The following is a 21,038-nucleotide window of genomic DNA, read 5'->3' as shown; positions in this document are numbered from 1 at the left end:
TAGCCAGGTAAGTACCCTTTCATGAACGATCATGTTTATAAAGACATGCCTCTTCCCTACTAATTATTAGTTAATTAATCATTGTTTATGTCTATTATTATTTATATGATTTTTACTATTTTTATATATATTTTATTCATAACAAATGTGTTGAGCTAAAGCACTCTTCAGCTAGGTCGTCTTCCTCTTCAACCTCCATCAACTCCTTGCCAATATATCAGTGGGGTATTTGGTGTCAATTTGCTTGTCTTCTAGCTTTCCCTTTTTCCAGGATTTTTTTTTACTTCTTTAGGAGATGCTTCGCAGATCCTACTCTCTGAATATCTTGTATATTTTGCAATTTCATTGGCAAATCTTGGTCATTAGTGGACATCAATATATATAAATTAAATTTGCATATTTATGCTTTGGCCTGCTAATGTAGATTGGATGATGTACTCTCCATTGTTCATTAAGGAAATATAAGATGCATCTACCAAAACAAGTGTGTTATAATCTTGTAGCAAACAAAATACTAAAGGGCTTTGGCTACAGCCTACAAGCTCCATAAAATCCTTAAAGGCCATCCACAATACATGAAACTCCAACCAGATAAGGAAGTGGAGTGGTGTAGCCTTAGAAGCTAAAAATCCATGACTCCATGAACTAAATACACCAAAGCTATAGAGATAAATCTATGGCTACCCAAGTCCAACCAAGCTGTATAGGGATGTCCATAGCCCAAGCTCTGATCACTACCATTACCATTTTCTAATTGAACATGATAAAACAAAAGACTTTTCACGAGGTTACAAATTAACTGTACTTTTCAATCATAAATCTCCCAAGTTCTCACTAACCCAAAAGAACAAAACAGACTTTGGATTCCAAGCAACTGGACTATCACAAGCAATGCCATATGCGATACTGTCAGTAACAACAACAGGTACGGATTCCAAGCAACTGGACTATCACAAGCAATGCCATATGTGATACCATCAGTAACAACATAAAGTACAATAAAGTTACATATTTATTCAACTTCTAAACAGATCTCAAGGATTGATTTGGCACCGTTGCTCTCACTCCTAGCTTGGCTTGCAACTTGCAAATAAGCTTGATAACCAACTTGGATAGTTGTGTTAGTTAAGCCATCTAAAAGGGCAGACAATTGGATACAAGCCATTGATAACCTACTGACAAGGCCAAATTAGCCATTCACACAGATTGTCAATGTTGGAGAAGATTATTCAAATATGAATACTACAACCACTTTTGAATGGCCCTCCTGAGGCTCAAGTTTGGGATGACCTTTTAATCTCTGATCTTATAGTTTCCTTCGTACTTGTTTCTATATTCTTTCAGAGCTGGTTGGACATGTTGTCAATCTCTCACTTTATTGTTAGCTTTTTTATCACTAGTTAAAATTTTATTGTCATGTATGTTATCAAATAAATGGTATATTTCCAATCACTAGTCGAACAATAAACAGAGAACAGCATATGACAAATTCAATCATAATATACACAAATCAGGGAAATGTATCTTTAATAAAACAGATATCTATATACAGAGCAGCATAATGGGTTGAGATTTTAATAATAGACAAAGATAAGTTCAAGTGTCTTCTGGAAACATGTATATTTATCTTTGAGAACACTGACCTCATTATAAATTTCGAGATAAGAAACACGTAAAAGGAAATCTCGACCAACTGTCTGCAAAAATAAGGATTCAGATAACATTATCTTGTCTGTCAAATTGAAATTAAAAAGATGCATATAAATTGTCATATGAATTGATATTAAAATGATACATAATTTAGTGGTATAACTGTGTTTGAGAAAATGGTGTCAAAATTTAATCTCACAATCTCTTCTTTAAAAAATATTATATTCACAAGATAATATTTACCAAAAAGCTGAAAATAAAAGTGGAAGGTTATACAAAGTGGAGTCTTATATCCACTCCTTTAGAGCTACTATAGCTGCAATGAATTCAAAGTAAGCTAATGCATCCAACTCCTTCACATTCTTAATCGGAAGATAGCATTTGGAAAACAATGGCATATATAACTCTTCTTTACAAGAGTGACAAAAAGAGTGGATTGAACTGATTTCATCAGAAAAAACACATTTGCACCACAACTTCTAGGTGGTAAATAAAGAAGTAGTACAAAGACAGCCTCAAATGCCTTTGAAGAGATAAAGTACCAAGGACCAAGAGTCACCAAACAGCGTTAAGCAACAACGAAGCTGACCCCAAAACAGAACTAAATGTCAATCCTTTACATATATCCAACAAGCTCTAATAAACTTGCCCTCCTATAGAGTGTGTTTCAAGGTTTTCTGGCAGCTGGAACAGAGGCAAAGACCATTTGCTAACCCAATTTAGCTAGGCAGGCTTTGGATGACAGCACTTCTTTTTTTTGTAAAGGTTCAGCGGGACTTTATATTAAAAGAATACAGTAAAATACATGATGCAGAGTGGGAGTCGATGGGACCTCCCTGTGTCTGCCTTGGTACAGCTGAGCTGGTCTAGTCTCTACTCTCTTTTTTTTGAGTGGATCGCTTACAGCTTGTGGAATTATCAATGGATACATATATTGCAGAGTCAGGGAGCTCGGCATCCATTATGCTTGATGGTCTGCCTTGTTTATGGTGTTGCATTTCGCTTTGAGTTCCCCCTCCTCCAAGTCTTGCCAAAGGATGTGATAATCTTCAAGGTTGGATTGAACACCGATGTTGGCTATGGCATCGGCCAGCTTATTTGCTGTTCTTCGGACCGCTTGAAAGGTGACACCTTGAATGTTGTTGAGATGGCCCTGCAGATCCTTCAGGATTGCCGAGAGCCTCCAACTGGGCGTTAGCTTGTCCACTTGAGTGTCGTTTTGAAGTTTTCTCATCATCTTGATGACAATCTCCGAGTCTCCTTCCACCACCAGAGGTAGAAATTTGTAGCGGTCAGCCAAGGTGATGCCTTTGATGAGAGCGATCAGCTCTGCAGCATTGTTGGTGTTTGTGCCTAGATTGCCATGGTAGATGAGCTGGATGTTCCCAGTGTGATCCCTGATTGCTCCACCGTACCCAGCTTTTCCCGGGTTTTGCTTTGACGCCCCATCGAAGTTCAATTTGAATGATGGAAATGGAGGCGTCCCCCATTTGTCCTGCATCATCACAGCGGAGGCTTGGTTCCTGCCTGTGGGAGTGGTCCGGGCTTTGAGGTTGAGGATCTGGACTATCCTTTGGTCATTCGGAGACGTGTTCCCCTCTTGCGGCATTATGTCCATGGCATTGATCGATTCTGAGATTAGCTGCCGCAATTTTCCTGTTAGCTTGTCCACTGTCATCGCTGAGTTCTTGAAGATTCGAGCATTTCGCTCTTTCCATATGATCCATGCCACGGCTCTCGGGATGAGGTTCCATGCCCTATTGACCAGATTATTGGGGGATATGGAGGATCGCCAATTGCTCAGGGTGAGGCAGATCGAGTTTCTATTTCTGTCAGACTGTCTGAATACGAAGGCCATATCATCCCATAGAGCGCACGCTGTGGGGCATGTGTTGAGAATGTGATTGAGCGTTTCCTGATCATTCTCGCAGAGGGCGCACCGAGAGGGCCCGATGAAACCCCGTCTCTATAAATTGTCCCAAGTAAGCGCTCTATTGTGCAGGACCAGCCAAGAGAACAGGGCTATTTTGGGCCAAGTTCCTCTGCTCCAGAGAGCGTGCCATTTGGGGTCCGGTTGCCATTCAGGTGAAGCAGCTATGATTTTGTAGGCCTCTTTTAGATTGAAAGTTCCTTTAGGATTATTTCCCCATCGCAGGATGTCTTCTCTGGTCGAGGTGAGGATTCTGCGCTGGTCTAGTTGTTGTAAGAGATGCTCTATATTCCCATTGTGGTCTTGTGTTAGCCATTGCTCTTTGGTTAGCCATTTTTGCCATGTGGTGGCTGTTGTTCGGGGATGCCAGTAGTCTGCTACCTTTCTCAACCCTACCTCTTGCATGTCATTTTTGAGAGTAGTCCAATCTGGGTGGTCCAGCGGAGGGAGTTGCTGCCAGGCATCTTCCCAGAAGAGGGCGGTGTTGCCTTGGTGCACTTCCCAAAAGCTGTGCTTCTGAACAATATGTCGATTCTCCCATACTTTATTCCAGAGGGGGGAACCTTGAGTGTTACCAGTAAGCCTGATGAGGTCTTTGTCCTGGACTTGATTTGTATACTTTGCTTTCCACAAGGTGCCCCATAGGGAATTAGGATTCTCCACCCATCTCCACCAGATTTTCGCTGCTACAGCCTTGCTTAGGATTTCAGGATCTCTTAAGCCCAATCCTCCTGCCAGTTTTGGTTTACATATGTCTGTCCACTTGAGGAGGGCCCATTTGCACTTCTTAGAATCTCCATTCCAGAGGAAGGATCACTGGATGTTCCGAATGGATTTATATACTGTTTTGGGAGCCGCTAGGGCCGAGAGCATATAAGTCGGCATTGTTTGAAGAACTGATTTGACCAGCACCAGTCTGCTGGCCATGTTTAGGGCTCTGTGAGTCCAACTGCTTAATCTGGCCTTCATTTTGTTGAGGAGATCTTCCCAATTTGCAGCCTTGGGGGCGTATTCTGAGAGTGGGATGCCCAGGTATTTGGTTGGAAGGGAGTTCCTCTGAATTTTGAGAATTTTGCTGAGATTTCTCTGCATAGGAATAGAAGTGTTGAAGAAAAACAATTTGGATTTTGTTAGGTTGATCTCCATACCTGAGGCCTCCGTGAATGTGCTTAGCACCTTGCTGAAGGTTCGAGCTTCCTTAACTGTGGGGGTTCCCATGAGCATTGTGTCATCGACAAATTGCTGATGCGTTACTGTGGGGCCTTGATGCACAGCTTTAATGCCTTTGAGCTGATTCGTTTGGATTGCTTGGGTTAGAGTTCTTCCGAGACCCTCTGCCATGATGACAAAGAGAAAAGGCGACAGGGGATCTCCTTGCCGTATACCTCTGGATGGGAGGAATGGTTGTAGGGGGCCTCCGTTCAGCATGATTGAGAAGAATGCTCCTGAGACCATTTCCATTATCCAGTTTATCCAAATCTGACCGAAGCCGAAAGCCTGGAGGATTGCTCTGATGTATGTCCAGCTGATTTTGTCAAAGGCCTTGGAGAGGTCAAGCTGAATGAGCATACCAGGAATCCTTTGTGTTTTGATAGAATGCAGCACTTCCTGGTTGAGAATGATGTTGTCGGTTATCTGTCTACCTTCAACATATCCAGACTGTTCTTGAGAAATGATTGAGGGAAGGATAGGTTTGAGTCTGTTGGCCATTAATTTTGAGAGGATTTTATAGATGACGTTGCAGAGGGCTATGGGTCTGAATTTGTCGGGGGAGTCAGCCTGATCAGATTTGGGGATTAGGGTGAGGAAGGTGGCATTGATGGCCGGCAGCACTCGCTTGGTTCTGTGAAAGTTCTTAATCAGATTGAAGAGGTCGGCTTTGATAATGTGCCAGCAAGCTTTGAAGAATTCAATTGTAAAGCCGTCTGGTCCAGGGGCTTTGTCAGTGGCCATGGTGAAGACGACTTCTTCAATCTCCTGCTCAGTGAACTCTCTTAGGAGAAGGGAGTTTTGTTCCTCTGTGACTAAGGGGGGAATAGCACTAATGACTTTGTTGATGGCTTGAGTTCTATCATGATTGGACTCAATGAGAAGTGACCTGAAGTATGAGTTTAGTTCAGATCCTATTTGCTCTCTGGTAAAGACCTTGGCACCATCAGCTTTTGTAAGGGATATAATACGGTTGTTGGCTCTATGCTGAATGGTTGATTTATGAAAGAAGCTTGTGTTGCGTTCCCCATGTTTTAGCCACTGCACCCTTGATTTTTGTTTCCAGAGCAGCTCTTCTTGTCTTAGCCTATCTTCCCATTGCTTTTGAAGGTTTGATTCCTGAGCTAACCTTTCCTCATTAGGCCCATCCTTGATCATTGTTTGTTGGAGGCCCGCCATTTTTTCCTCGAGCTCTTTTTTGGCTTGAAAAATGTTACCAAAAGTATTCTTGTTCCAGCATTTGAGCTTGGCCTTGATGATCTTGAGCTTTTGCTGGAAGATGTACATGATGTTATCGCTCTCTACAGTGGTTTGAGTCCACCAGCTCTGAATATTTTGCATGAAGGTTGGATGTTCTATCCAGAAGCCTTCGAACCTGAAAGGCCTGTTTTGAGGCTTGTCCATCTTGGTAAAGTGCATCTGCACTGGCCAGTGATCTGATCCCCCAATAGGCAGAATGTTGGCTTCCATGTCTAGATTCTGGAGCATGATGGATTCCGAGATGAGGAACCTGTCAAGCCTCGATGCAACTTGCCTATTTCCCCCTTGCTTATTGTTCCAAGTGTATAGACCATTGACTGTGGGAATATCAATGAGTTTAGATGCAGCTATGAAGGTATTGAAAGCTTCCGCATCTTTATCCAGTCTTCTTAGGCCTCCTTTCTTCTCCGCTAGGGTGGTGATCATGTTGAAATCACCACCTAGGATCCAGTGGTTGGCTCCATGGTGTTGTCGGATTTCATCCAAGTCTTCCAGCATCTTGAACTTCTCCTGTATTCGCTGAGGTCCATACACATTGGTGATGCATATCGTTTGCTTTGAGTCTGGCATGTTGAAGATGACTGATAGCGAGTGCCTAGTGGACAGAGCATTCTGCATGAAAAACTTGTTTTTGTTCCAAAACATTAGAAGCCCTCCTGCTTGCCCTATGGCTTCTGTGCTTATGCACTGGTAGCCTTTTGCAAAGAGTTTCTTAAGCGTCTCTATGTCGTTGGAGGAGCATTTGGATTCTTGTAGCAAGACAAGGTCTGGAGATTGCGTGAAAAGACGGTTTTTGAGGATTCGTCTTTTGGAGGTGCCATTTAGCCCTCTGATGTTCCAGGTTGTAATCTTCATTGAGTAACCTTCGGTGTGGATAGGACCAGAGCCCTAATTTTCCCTTCATTGATTAGGCACCTGCCGAGCTCTTGTATTTGTTTTTTTGTCAATTTTCTCCCCTTTTCCTTCCTGGACCTTTCGACTTGTATTGGTCTAGGTCCAGGTTTGCTTGGATGCCTGTTTGGTTGCTATTTCCCCATTGCTTTTTGGTTGCATTCTAGTTGAGATATTCTAACTACAGGTATGCCATTTCGATTTTCTCTAAGTGTTCCTGGGGAATAGCATTCACTCCCTGCTTGGACCATTGCTCGTTGATCTCATGGAGATCTAGGTCACCTAGGATTTCTTCCAGGGGATTGGTAGGAGCAGTTGAGTGCGGCCAGTCTGGATGAGTTTCTATGCAAGGAGGGGCATGCAAAGGGACATGGCTTGTATCGATGTGACTGGGGTTGGGTTGTGGGATTTGAAGTTGTGTCTCAGCTTGGGGTTGGTCAGGGTTTGGGATGGAGATGATTGAAGGGCTTGATGATTGAGACTGCCTGGGTGGATCTTGGGTCGAGGGGGCAGGGGATTCCAGAGGGTTCTCGTTTGGATCAAGGTTGCCCAGTACTTCAAAGCTATTCGGCTGGGTGGGTGTCGGGTTGGAGGAGTGTTTCAGAGGATTTTTGCCTTTCTGCCTTTTGTTTTTCCTGGAAACAGGGATGAAATCTAGGGGTGGGTTATCCACCTTGTCTGCTTGGGGTTAAGGAGGGGGTTGATTCAGGGGGGCTTCTAGTACGTCATGTAGAGTCCTGCCGAGTTGTAGAAGTATGGGCCTCCTTCAAAAGTGCGGTCTCTGTCTTCCCTGTGAGTGAAGATGACCGTGAAGAAATTTCTTGCCCCTAACTGAAGTTCATAGTTCCCTTTGGGCTTCCATTTCTGGTTTATCCACCAGCAAAGAGCTTTTTCATTGAGTCGCACCCCCATGAACCGACAGATTAGGGCATGTTTGCACATGTGATCTCTGTATTCTTCGATCCAGGGGTCTTCGATGATTAATGATGGTGTTTCCTCCGAAAGCGGTTTGTAGGGGGACGGGCCTGTTGCCCCGTTTTGGCTGGGGACGCTCCCCTTAGCCGCAGATCCATTGGCTTTCGGACTGTAGTTTGCCTCCAGAGCTTTGCCTTTGTCCCTGGATCGGGAGCCTGATGGGGTAACGGTGGGCGCAGTGGGGAAGCTACCGAATACGAAGGGGCCGAAGGCTGGGGGGGTCAATCCCCCCCCCGAGGGTGGTCATGGTGCGATGCGGCTAGGGTTTATTTGCAGGGGGTTTGGAAGAGCTCTTCAAGCTATCGTTCTTGGATGAGAGCACTTAGTAAATAACTTGCCAACCAATTATATCTTCTGGCCCTTGGGGAAATTATAACTCCCCCAACAAGGATGCCCGATATCACTCCAATCAAACTTTTGTGGCTTATCACCATCAAATCTCATGCACTGGTGTAATGGATGCATGTAGTGTGGACCCCTAGCTATGTCATGGATGGCGTGGGATGCATGGTCCAGGTGTGGACACAATATAGCATTCTGTCCCCACTTAGACCATGCCACGGGGGCTTCACTATGGGAGCAATACCATAGCACGTGGATTCATATTGGGGTATATTTATTGAGAAAAAAATGACATAATATATTGAGGGATATATAGGGGATAAAGGGTTTTTATATTGGTAAGTATAAAAAATGGAGCTCAAAGTTAATGAAAAATTATAAAGGGGTATAAAAAATGTTAATGAAAAATTGGATACCTACAATATCTAGTGAAAGTAGGGGTTTTTTAAATTGGGAAGATGTATTGGGTTTGTATTAGTAGGGAGTTGAATAATGTGATTTTTAGAGGTATTTTCCAATATGTAGTCAGATTAGGGGTATTGTTTCGTATGCCACGAACACACGTGATATGTCATAGGTTCATTGGGTGAAGCCCCCATGGACCATGCACCCCATGACATCCACAATGTAGCATTATTCAATTGTAATCAATGAAAGAAATTCAAAATTAAAGAAAGTATGGAAAATGATGGGGGAGTACTAGGTGACTAGGGGACCTGGATAGCATCTCCTTAGGGTGGCATGTGGACCCATGGTGCCATGTCACTAGCACGTGCTAGTTGTACGGAGCGGTAACATGGAAAGGTTGAGGAGTTTTCAAAGCGTTGTCTTTTTGTGCCCAAAGCTCAGATTTGGATGAAATTTATATCGATGGAAAACTCTTCGCTAGCAAAGGGCAATGGTGGCCCCAAAAATAAGTTTAGAGTAGTGCAAAAGGAACATGTAGTGCTCCCACATGCTCTCAAAACTCTATATTTGGAACAAAAGCCTCCACATTCTCCTCGATCACTAAAGGAGAATTGTATGAATTGAAAGATCACAATCCTCATCAACATAAAGTGTTATTTGAACTTGGCTCTGACATCTCACCATGCATGTACCTCCTCAAAGCTAGAAGTCTCATCTAACCTCACACTAGAATGTACACTTGCCAATAGATCAGCGAGTGACTTGTAAAGGCCACCCCTATCTCACCCCTCGAACCAAAATCCTTGAACTAGCTAGACTACAATCATTGATGATGCATTGTTGTCCCTCAAAGGCAACTCTCCAATTTATATCTATCATGTAAGAAACTAAAAGGAGGTTCTTCCTCAAATCGAGAACCAACAAATGTGATCTAGCTCAAGAACATCACCTGAAGGCATCATAGATGAAATGGAACCAACTCCTCTCATAGGGTGAGTGACATCATCACCAAGCTCCATAGTCATCCCTCCCTCTTTCTCCTGAATCCTACTAAATAGAGATTCTTCATATGTCATGTGTCTCAAAGCTCCACTATCCACCTCAAAATCAACTTCTCCAATGGTCACATGATCTCCATCTATACCACCTTCATACGACACAATGATTGACTCGCCCTTGTTCATCTACTCCAAATCGTAGAGACTCTCCCCCGTGGACTCTATCTCCCTCACCCTTCTTCTCCCCCTCACACAGTCTCTCCATTTTCAAATCCAATCTCCCAATATTTTATAGTCAAGATCGATGTTTTAACTTTTCACCTAAGTCACATGACACGAGGACACGGAGGACACGTAAATACGAGTATTCAATACGAAACACAGCGACCTGGAAACAGGACACGGGGGACACGTTTTATATATATTTAATAAAATATATATATATATATATATATATATATATATATATATATACCGAAATATAGTTTTTTATCCATATTAAATTGCAGGTTGCAGCTTATCTAATCAAATTAAAATATAATTACTTCTCAAAGTTCATAGTTCACTTTAAAAAAATAAATAGAACCAAAATTTACTATTTAGAAATTAGAATGCGATATGCTTGGTCTTGATTCTTGAATATTCAATGTTCATTGTTCATGTACAGCTTACAAGCACATAAGAAAATAACTAAAGTCTAATCCTATTGATTTCCTCTACCCCTCTTGCGAGAAAATGCCACAGCTTTCCCTTTCCCTCTAGATGTAGATGCTGGTGCTAGTGGAGTTGGCAATGGAGTTTGCTATGCTCTAGAAGCTGAAGAACTAGAAGTAGGAGCTATAGGAAGTAGACCACGTCCTCTACTAATGGCAGGGGTAGCCCAAGCAAGTGGTGTCACCTGGAAACATTACAATCTCCCAATCCTGAAATCCTGATAAGTCTGCTGCATTTTGAATTAAATCTAAAATTCTACTTTCTCCATATGAAATCCAATGAGGCCGGAACCACTCTCAAACATCCTAAGTCATTTCATGGTAATGTTAAAAATTTAAGTAAAAGGATGAAAATGAAGATTAAGAAGAATGTCACTTTTACTTTAAGAATTTAACATTACCATGAATAGCATATCAATACTAGGGCCTAGACTTGATCATTACGCTGCCCCACTCAAAAATTATTTGTTTCTTTCAAAAAAAATTGTAGCTTATGCAGGCAACATTTTCTATCAATGGAATACGTGTTTTCCAGATGCAGGACACGACGAAAACCGGCGAATACGTTTTACATTTTACAGGACACGATGAAAAACATTTTTGACACGTTTTAGGGCCGTTTTCGTGTCCGACACGTAAAATACGGGACACGGGACCTTGGAGGACGTGTCCTGTGACTTAGCTTTTCACAAAGTCCATCTAAACAACATAGCAACAAAGGAATATTCGCGATGATCAAGTGAACGGGCATAATGTAGAACTGACTTGATTTGTATGGCTCTGCCACAAAATATGCATTTGATGGATAATATTTCCATATTTAATCTGTAAAAATTTGCCACAAAAGAGGTGCATGATATATTGAATTTTATATTCATTATGCCAATAGGCATATTTATTTTGGCATAAGGCTTCCAAAATTTTAATTAATTATCAATAATTAATAGGTGGATGGTAGGGATTTAACCTCAACAAAATATCCATGGAATATTTCTAGTAGTAGTCAAGGATAGAGGGTTGAGATTTATTTCAAAGGTAGTCATGCCCTTTTTGCTTCATAATTTAATTAAACAAATGTTATAACATTAATTTAAAATAACCTATATATAAAATACTTTGACTATGAAATGTGTTTTGATTTTTTGGGCATGTGATATTGATAAGCCATGGTATTGGCCTACGGTATTGTAACAAAGCCTATATACAGGTTAAGAATCTCCATGGTAAAGTGGGGGTGAATCTCCTTGGTTAAGAATTTTGTTACATGTTTTTTAAATGTATATATATTTAACTCGTATATTAATTCTTTTTATAATTATTTTTAATAATAATAATTTAAAATAAAGTTATAATTTAGTTAATTTTTATGATTTTCTTAATCTCGACAATGTGAGATGTATCAAGAGGTAAGTTTCTTGATGCTTATCATGGATTGATGCCTATCATTGTTTACCGACCATTTAAATTATATGGTTGTACTAGTTTTTAAGTATTTGACATGAAAGAGGCATGGGATAGACAAACTTTTCAAATTTCATTTATAAAGATTTGATAGAACTTTCAAGTTCTCTATCTCTTCTTTTAGAAAACATTCCTTAATGAGTTAAACTGTAGAATTTTAAGTCAAACGCACCTCTCCAGTGAAGAAATTTCAACCCCCACTCCGGTTATTAGTTTTCCTTATCACTCCATGCATTTAGTTTTAAATCCAAGCATGATAAAAATTCTAAAATTTGGAAATGACTATTTTTCTGAAAACACAAATTTAGAGATTTCACAACTGCTGAAATTGCAAAAATAAAACACAACAAAATTATGACAGCCACACACAGAAAATAACACGGTGATTTTTGGTCAATGTGACCCTGGAAAAACCCACTACAACTCTTGGGGAAAACCAGTTTGAGAGCTCTTTTTTATTTCTGAAAATGTTTTTACAGAGAAACTAAAATACACAGTAAAAATTCCAGCAACCACAAATTACAACTTATCTCGATTTCCGTGCTTGAACTCTGCCTCGAAAATCGTGCCAATCAGCAAACAGCCAAAACAGAAATTTTCCAACAATAAAACAACATTAAATGTTGTACGGTTGCCTCAAAAAGGGTGCCCATAACTTGTACGAACTGTACGAATTTCAGCAGTACGACTACCTCGAAATTCATGCCCAAATCTGCCTCAAAATTCATGCCTTTGTTGTTGTCCCTCTTCCTCGATCTCTGTGCCTTTCTCCTGTTGTACGATTTTGCCTCGGGATGCGTGCCAATAAATGTTGCTACTTAGATTTTCTGAAATGTCTTCTTGCTGCTCTCCTTCACTTCCTCACTACTCAGAAATTTTCTCCTTGCTCTCTCTTCTCTTTCTCTCAAATGCTCATGAAAGAATGAATTGACCTTTTCCTCTTCTCTTCTCCTTATATTCTCTAAATAATGACCTTTTAGGTTACCCTAAGATCTAATGGCTAAGATTCATTTAGATCTAAGGATGAGAATAAATGTGCATTTAATTCTCACTTTCTATTGTTTAACTCACCCACTTAGCCTTTTATTTCTATAGTCACTTTTTCACTTTCTAATTCTTCATTGACTTTAATAAAATCACCTTTAAATTAGAATGTAACTTTACCACTTATAAAGTCACTTTCAAATTAAATTGACTTTACCACTTATAAAGTCACTTTAGGAGAAAAGTAAAAAATAAATTTGGACACTTTTCCCTAGGCCAAAGATCAAAGCCTTAGGGGACCACTTGTCCTTTAGTACCCAAATTTTAACATCTAAATTCCATCGCGAGATGCAAAAGGGGTAGTGAATTTGACACACAATCCAACCTGAAGACTTTTCTCTTACCCTTGAGGTAGACTCAATTCCACTAGTATATTTTCTTTGTATCATATTTGTTTTTGTTGATATAAGCAGCAGTTTCCCAAAACAAAGCTTTGCAACTGTTTTGATGTTTTCCCTTCTATAGTTGTAAATCAAAAGATGGAATTGCATCAAGACCAGTGTTGCGAACATCGTAATAAAACAGTGATTTTTTCAAAAAACGCGATTTTTCTGTGTTGCCAATAAAATCACCAGATAAAATCAGCATTTTTTTGAGAAAAATTGCGAGTCAATATGAAAAAATCGTCGAGTCGTGCGGCAGAGCAATTTTAAAGATAAATTTTGGGTTTTTTTCTCTCATTTTGCAAACAAAGGGCAAAGGTGAGAGTAAAGGAGGAGAACTCATCTACAAGGGAAAGAGAGGAGAAAAGTGAAGGAATTTAGCATCCCAACCAATAAAAATCAAGTTTGGACCAAGTTTCTTCAGCAAAGCGTGGTTTTCAGGTATGGGCATCAAATTTGGCCCTATTTTTTTTGTCATTTTCTTTTTTTTCCATGGGTTTCTATCACCCGTATATTTTCCGTGATTTTTGCTTGGATTTGAGTGTGTTTTTTTTGTTGTATTTAGTGGAGAGGGTTTTTTTGGTAAAATTGCAAAATCTTGATTGTTAGTTTTCTTTGTTTAATTTCTTCTTGTGTCCTAGTATTTTTCCATGATTTTTGCTTAGGTTTGAATGTGTTTTTTTTGTCATTATTGTTGCATTGAGTTGAGGGTTTTTTTGTCAAAAATTCAAAATGTTGTATGTAAATTTTAATTTCATTTCTTTCACTTGCAATTCTTCGTGTGCCCTAGGTTTAAACTTCAAACTTCAATCTTATATTAAAACTCAAGATTCAACAAAGTTACAAACATGCCAAGGAAATCAAACCCGCTGTGGGGATTTGGTGAACCTGATGGAGGGTTTGACAGTGTTGACACCTAATCATTAGGATTTGGTGAATATAATGTAAATAAATAATAAGTAATATGAACAGTCATCGGGAGATGAAGTGAACAATCTCTCCCTCATGTATATAATAAAGACCAACCTAAAGGAATATGATATACGAATCAATTTTGCTTTGATACATGGTATCAGAGCCAGCTCCCAAAAATAGTTGTAACTCCCTTCTGCCTACTGCTCTCTGTCCTCTGGCCCTGTGGAGTCTGCCTACTGTGCTCTCTGTCCACTGTCTATTGTGCTCTTTGTCCTCTCTGTCTACTGCGCAGTCTATTCACTGCCTCTTTGCTTGCCTATTGTGCAGTCTATCTACTGTTCTTACTGCCTAAATTCAGAAAACGTTCCCATACCTGCATGAAGGAACGCTGCTGCGTTGAGAGAGGGACGGCTTCAGTGTATTTGCAAATCCTACAGAACTAGAATATCGTCTCCCTGACCGTGAGAGTAAACCATTCCGCCCTTTGATCCACAACTACTCTGAAGAACACTCTCCTCTGCGGAACTGTGGTGAACCCGTGAAGCATTATCTTCGTTGAAGACGTTCGATGGAATAGTTCTGGTTTTGTTCTGGTTTCAATGGAGGGTTCTCTTGCTGCGTGGCCCCAAGAGCCATCGTGAGGCTGTCAAATTGAGCTTTGAGAGCATGATGCGGCTGATGGGTACGTGAGCTCTGCGTAAGCACACCTGCGTTGATGTCAAAGCACACCAAGTTTACTGAGTGTTGATGCGGAAGCGCTGGTATATGTTGAAGTTTTTTTTGGCTATACGATTGAAGTTTTTGGCTATACGTTGGTATACAAGCATTGTATTAACGTTGTTTTGGTACGTTGTTCATGGCATGTAAAATGTGTTAAATGCCATACGTTGAACGTTGTTTTGGTACACTGTTCATGGCATGTAAAATGTGTTAGATGCCATACGTTGAACTGTTTTGGTACGCTGCCTATACATGATGTGTATGTGAGTTGAGCCCTGATTTTGTGCATGTTTTAAAATTGTCGTTGTGTGTTAAAATTTTTGAAGGACTGCATTGGGTGATCAATGTTAAAAAAAAGGAAACCGATATATATTTTGAATAGTGCGTATTACCAAAATAAAAGGCCGATATATATGTCTTGGGTATTGACATTTGCTGTCAAGTTGAGTTTGTTGTCCAGTCATATCAGAACTATATTTTTCTTCCATTAAGAGTAAAAGTTTTGCAGCAGAAGTTTTTTGTTACAGTATGCTTTCAATCATATCCATCATGGGAATAGTTCTCACTGGCAAAGAGAACTATCCTGAGTGGTCCCGGATGATAAAACACACGCTCATTTTCAATGAGTTGTGGAAAGGAGTGTGTGTTAGAGACGGAGACAAAGAGCCAGAACAGCCTACCTCAGAGAAAGAGCTCATCATTTGGGAAAACAAGAACAACAAAGCTTATGCATTAATCGCAGCATCTGTAAATAAAGAGGTGAGTCGCCATATTTCGCCATTTTCAACTTCTTTTGAAGCCTTACAAAAGCTGAAAGAACTCTATGACTCACATTCTGCACTTGAAGTTGTTCAACTCATGATTAAACTCTTCACTCTTGAACTGCAGAATAATGATCCTCTTGCTCTTGCATCTGAAGTAAAGTCTATAATGCATGATATCAAATCCACTATGGTTGAATTGGATATTCCTCTTATCGCTTTTCTCAAGGCACTTTATCCTACTTACTCCAATTATCTTGAGTCATTGCAAGCAAATGAAAATGTCAAAGATATCACCTTTGACTCTTTTGTGAAAAAGTTTGCTAAAAGAGAGAAAGCTTTTGGAAAGAAGACAGCCTCTGAATCTTCTGAAGAGGCTGTGTGCCTTGCTCATAAAGAAAAGAATCCTGCTCAAGATTCTTCCAAAGGAAAAGGTGGTCGAAGAGGAAGAGGAAAATATTTCAGAGGCAGGGGGGCAGACACTCTCAAGGAGAAAAGGCAGATTTGCACTGCATTCGCTGCAAAAGAAATGGATCACATGATGCCTCTACATGCAAGTTACCATGGGACAAAATTGAGCAACAAAGAAACCAACAGAAAGGTAAAACTGATGATACAGACAAAGGTAAAGCACCTAAATTCGCTCACTATGTTGTGGCACAATGTAATATTGGAGTAAATGAAGATTTATTTAATGCTTCACTTGCTTCTTGGAAAAATGATTAGTTGCTTGATTCAGGAGCAACCCGCCACATGACTCATAGAAAATATTTTTTTGAAGAATTTATTGACAATGTTGATGGAGCAGTATACTTTGCAGACCAATCAAAAATCAAACCATCAAGGCTTGGCACAATCAGGCTTAAACTGCCTGGTCATCCAGACTTTCTTCTGCATCATGTTCTATATCTCCCACAGCTCAAGAAAAACTTGTTGTCCTTGGTCAACATCCGCCAGCAAGGTCATTCCATTCATATGTTTGATGGAAAGCTTGAGGTAAGAAAAGCATCTGACCACTCACTTGTCATGAAGGGAATAGAAGAAGAAAGGCTTCTCAAGCCGCAAGGAACCTCTACTCGTGCACAACATTTCTCATACAATTCTCATTATGAAGAAGGTACACTTCCATCAAGTTTATTATGGCATGCTAGATTTGAACATTTGAACTATGACAGCCTCTGCTCATTGAAGAAAAATGGTGTTGTTGGTTTGCCTACAATTCCTAGGAAACTTAAGCAATGTGATGCTTGCATTCTAGGAAAGCATAGCAAACAGTCTTTTCATGATTCACATTCAAGAGCACATAGAAAACTTGAACTCATTCATTCAGATTTATGTGATCCAATGCCTGTTCCTTCTGCAAATAGAAATAAATATATGATGACATTTATTGATGACTACACCAGAATGTGTTGGGTTTATTTATTGAAGAACAAATCTGATGCTTTTCAAACATTCAAGAACTTTCATAAATGGATTGAAAATGATGCACAATCTCATATTGGGTATATTTGCACTGATAATGGAAAAGAATACACATCAAATGAATTTGAAAACTATCTTCGCCAACATGGGATCAAACATCAAACAATTGTGCCTTATAATCCCCAACATAATGGTGTAGCTGAAAGAATGAATAAGACAATCTTAAATATGGTACGATCCATGTTCTTCTTCAAAAATGTAAAGATAATGTTTTGGGCTGATGCTGTTCTATGTGCTGCATATATAAAGAATAGATGTCCATCTAATGCTATTAGAAACAAGACTCCATATTAAATGTGGTATGGACATGTTCCTTCAGTAAAGCATCTCAGGGTCGTTGGTTCCACCTGTTATGCCTTGATACCAAAGGTACATAGAAACAAACTTGGTGCTAGAAGTCGTAAATGTATCTTCCTGGGGTATTCAAACACCTCCAAAGCATATCGTCTCTATGATGAAGTAAATAAAACATTTGTTGTATCTAAAAATGTAATTTTTCTTGAATCATCCAAAACTAACAATGTTGTTGAGAGGCAACTTGATCGCTTAGATAGATTCACAAAAGCAAAATCATTTCAAGAATTTGATAATCAGATTCCACATCTTGAAGGGGGGATTCCTATACTAGATCAACATGTGGAATCTTCTTCTCAAGAACACTCTCCCCTGCATGAAACTCCAACAACGGATGATGCTTTAAGTGATGTGATTGACAAAATTGGGAGACTCAACCTTGATTCAGTCCCAACTCAATCAGCGGAGTAGCCTGGACCATCTGAGAAAGGTCCCCCAAAGTGGCTGACAAAGACACTTGAAAGTGTTCATCCTGATGAGGTTGGAAAGACAGGAACTAGAAATTCAAACCGGCAAAATGGAGGTGATGTAGATGACTCTAATTCACCTATTGATATGGATGTTTCTTATGATTGTGAATTGAACTTGTCTACAAATTTTGAACCAACTTCCTTCAAAGAAGCTGCTTCTCATGATGAATAGAAAGAAGCAATGCAAAAGGAGTATGATGCCCTCATAAAGAATGGCACTTGGAAGCTGGTTGATCCTCCATTAGGAACCAAACCAATTGGCTGCAAGTGGGTCTACAAGAACAAGTATAAACCTGATGGCTCACTTGACAAGCACAAAGCTAGGCTTGTGGCAAAAGGTTTTGCACAGAAGGAAGGATTCGATTATGAGGAGACTTTTTCCCCCACAGCAAAATGGGCTACCATCCGAACACTCTTTGCCCTAGCAGCTCAGAACGATTGGAAAGTCCATCAAATGGATGTAAAAACTGCTTTCTTGAATGGAGATCTAAAAGAGAATGTTTTTATGTCCCAGCCTGAAGGATTTGCTGTGAAAGGACATGAACATAAGTATGCAAACTTGTGAAGTCCTTGAATGGCCTCAAACAAGCACCGCAAGCCTGGCATGAAAAACTAACTAAGCATCTTTTGAAACTCAATTTCAAACATTATGATCTTGATGATGCAACTTTATTTATCAAGAAAGTTGGCAAAACAGTTGTATATCATGTGGTATATGTAGATGATCTTTTGATGACAGGGAACAATGAAAGCTACATTGCATCCATAAAGAAGGAATTGGTGAAAGTTTTGAAATGACTGATTTGGGCTATGTTCATTACTATCTTGGTATTGAAGTAACCCAACATCCGAAGTCCATATTTCTTTCTCAAAAGAAATACATTGGAGATCTGTTGAACAAGTTTCGCATGACAAAATGCAATCCTCTTACTACTCCAATGGAACAAAACTTAAAGCTCACATCTATTGAAGAAAAAGAATTTGAGGATGCAACAAAGTATAGACAGCTTGTAGGAAGTCTCAGCTACCTAACTACTACCAGACCAAACATTTCGTTTGCTGTTGGAATCCTCTCCAGGTTTATGCAAAAGCCTTGTGAGGGGCATTGGTCTGCTACAAAAAGAGTTCTAAAGTACTTGAATGGAACTCAAGACTTTGGAATCAAGTATACACAGGTGGACGACTTCGGCTTGATTGGATACTCTGATTCAGAGTTCGATGGAGACAAAGAAACTGAGGTATCTACTTCAGGATATGCTACGAGTCTTAGATCAGGAGCTATCTCCTGGAGATCATGCAAACAATCAGTTCCAGCAAATTCCACAACAGAAGCAGAATACGTGGCAGCAGCTGAAGCAACAAAAGAAATTGTGTGGCTCAAGAAAATTCTTGAAGATTTGCAGGTAAAACAAGTACAATCGACTCCACTCAAGATTGACAGTACCTCTGCAATAAAGTTGGCCAAGAACCCAAAGTTCCATGATCGAACGAAGCACATCAGTACCAAATATCATCTGATTCGACATCATGTTAAGGCCAAAAAAATCCATCTCCGTCATTGTTCCACTAATAAGCAAATTGCAAACATCTTCACCAAAGCACTTGGAAGAGGAAAGCTTGAACGATTCAAAATGATGCTTGGACTCACCAACATCCCTTCAGATTAAGGGGGGGAATGTTGATACCTAATCATCAAGATTGGGTGAATATAATGTAAATAAATAATAAGTAATATGAACAGTCATCGGGAGATGAAGTGAACAGTCTCTCCCTCATCTATATAATAAAGACCAACCTGAAGGAATATGATATACGAATCAATTTTGCTTTGAGAAGTTACTGCCTGGCCTAACAGACAGATCAAATTTGACTTGCAAGTTATGTGGGCATCATATGACAGGGGGGAATACAGATTGAAGTTCCACCTTGTACAAATTCCTGGACATGAGGTAGGGCCTTGCACAAACACAAATCCAGAAATCATTCGCAAAGCCATCAAATCATTGGAAAAAATAGAGACAACCAAAGTGACTAAGGCAACTCTGAAGAGTCAAATGGCAGGGGTGGAGTGGCAGGATTGGGAGGCGACTGTGAGAGTAGCACTGGTTCTTCTTCAACATAAGTATCTACACTAAACCCCATAGCTGCATCATCATTTTTTGTTCCTAGAACTACACCTGGAGCACAACCATCTATCGCATCAACTCTTAAAATTTAAAAAAAAAGAGAAGGAAGAAGTTGACAAGTTGTTGGGCATGTGCCTTCTTTGGAGTGAAATTCCTTTCAACATTGTCAGGGACAATCCATTTTTCCAGCCTGCAATTGATGTTATTGCTATTTTTGGCCCTAGGTACAAAGCCCTTTCATATGATGACTTTAGAGGGTGCATTCTTCAGAATGAAAATGATGAATGCACTAAGAGATTGGAGGAGTTTAGGGGCTCATGGGCACACACAGGATGCACTATGATGTCAGATGGTTGGACCAATCAAAAGAGTAGAACCCTTATTAACTTCTTGGTTAATTGTCCCAAGGGGACAATGTTTATGAAATCTATTGATGCATCTGCAAAAACCAAAGATGCATGGTTATTATGTGATTTGTTAAATGTGTTCATTTAGAAGGGGGGTTCACAAAATTTTGTCCAAGTCATAACGGGCAATGCTGCAAATTATGTTGACGCTGCTAGGATGCTTATGGAGAGGTATCCTAGCTTATTTTGGACACCTTGCGCTGCACACTGCATTGATTTGATGTTGGAGGACACAAGAAAAATTCCTTTTATCAAGGATATTGTTATATCATCAAAAAGCATTACAAAATTTATATATAATCATGCATCTATGCTTAATTTGATGAGAACATTCACCAACAACAAAGAGTTGGTGCGCCTTGCCATTACACGATTTTCCACTAGTTTCATATCTCTTCAATCCCTCTTGAATTCTATGTGGGATGTGAAAAGAATGTTTCTTTCAGAGGAGTGGTGTGCTTTTCCATATAGCCGCAAACCAAAGGGAGAAACCATATGTAGGCTAGTTTCATACCAGGAAAGCTTCTGGGCGGGAG

General features: G+C 39.9%; 1 protein-coding gene across 1 annotated transcript in view; it reads right to left on the bottom strand.

Annotated features, from left to right (window-relative positions):
• Positions 1-21,038, bottom strand: part of LOC149190754 (kinesin-like protein KIN-7E, chloroplastic) — a 325,467-nt gene that overhangs the window by 268,559 nt on the left and 35,870 nt on the right. Inside the window, exon 3 of the mRNA XM_089410586.1 lies at positions 1,644-1,697. Coding sequence (XP_089266712.1) covers positions 1,644-1,697 — 54 coding nt within the window. The remainder of the gene's footprint in view (positions 1-1,643; positions 1,698-21,038) is intronic.

Source organism: Pinus tabuliformis, chromosome 3_1 (genome assembly GCF_031772625.1).
Source record: "Pinus tabuliformis cultivar Carrire ecotype Pingquan chromosome 3_1, CPIR1, whole genome shotgun sequence".
In the NCBI taxonomy this organism is placed as follows: Eukaryota; Viridiplantae; Streptophyta; class Pinopsida; order Pinales; family Pinaceae; genus Pinus; species Pinus tabuliformis.
The sequence above is the reverse complement of the archived record's forward strand: the minus strand, read 5'-3'. Positions and strand labels throughout refer to the sequence as shown.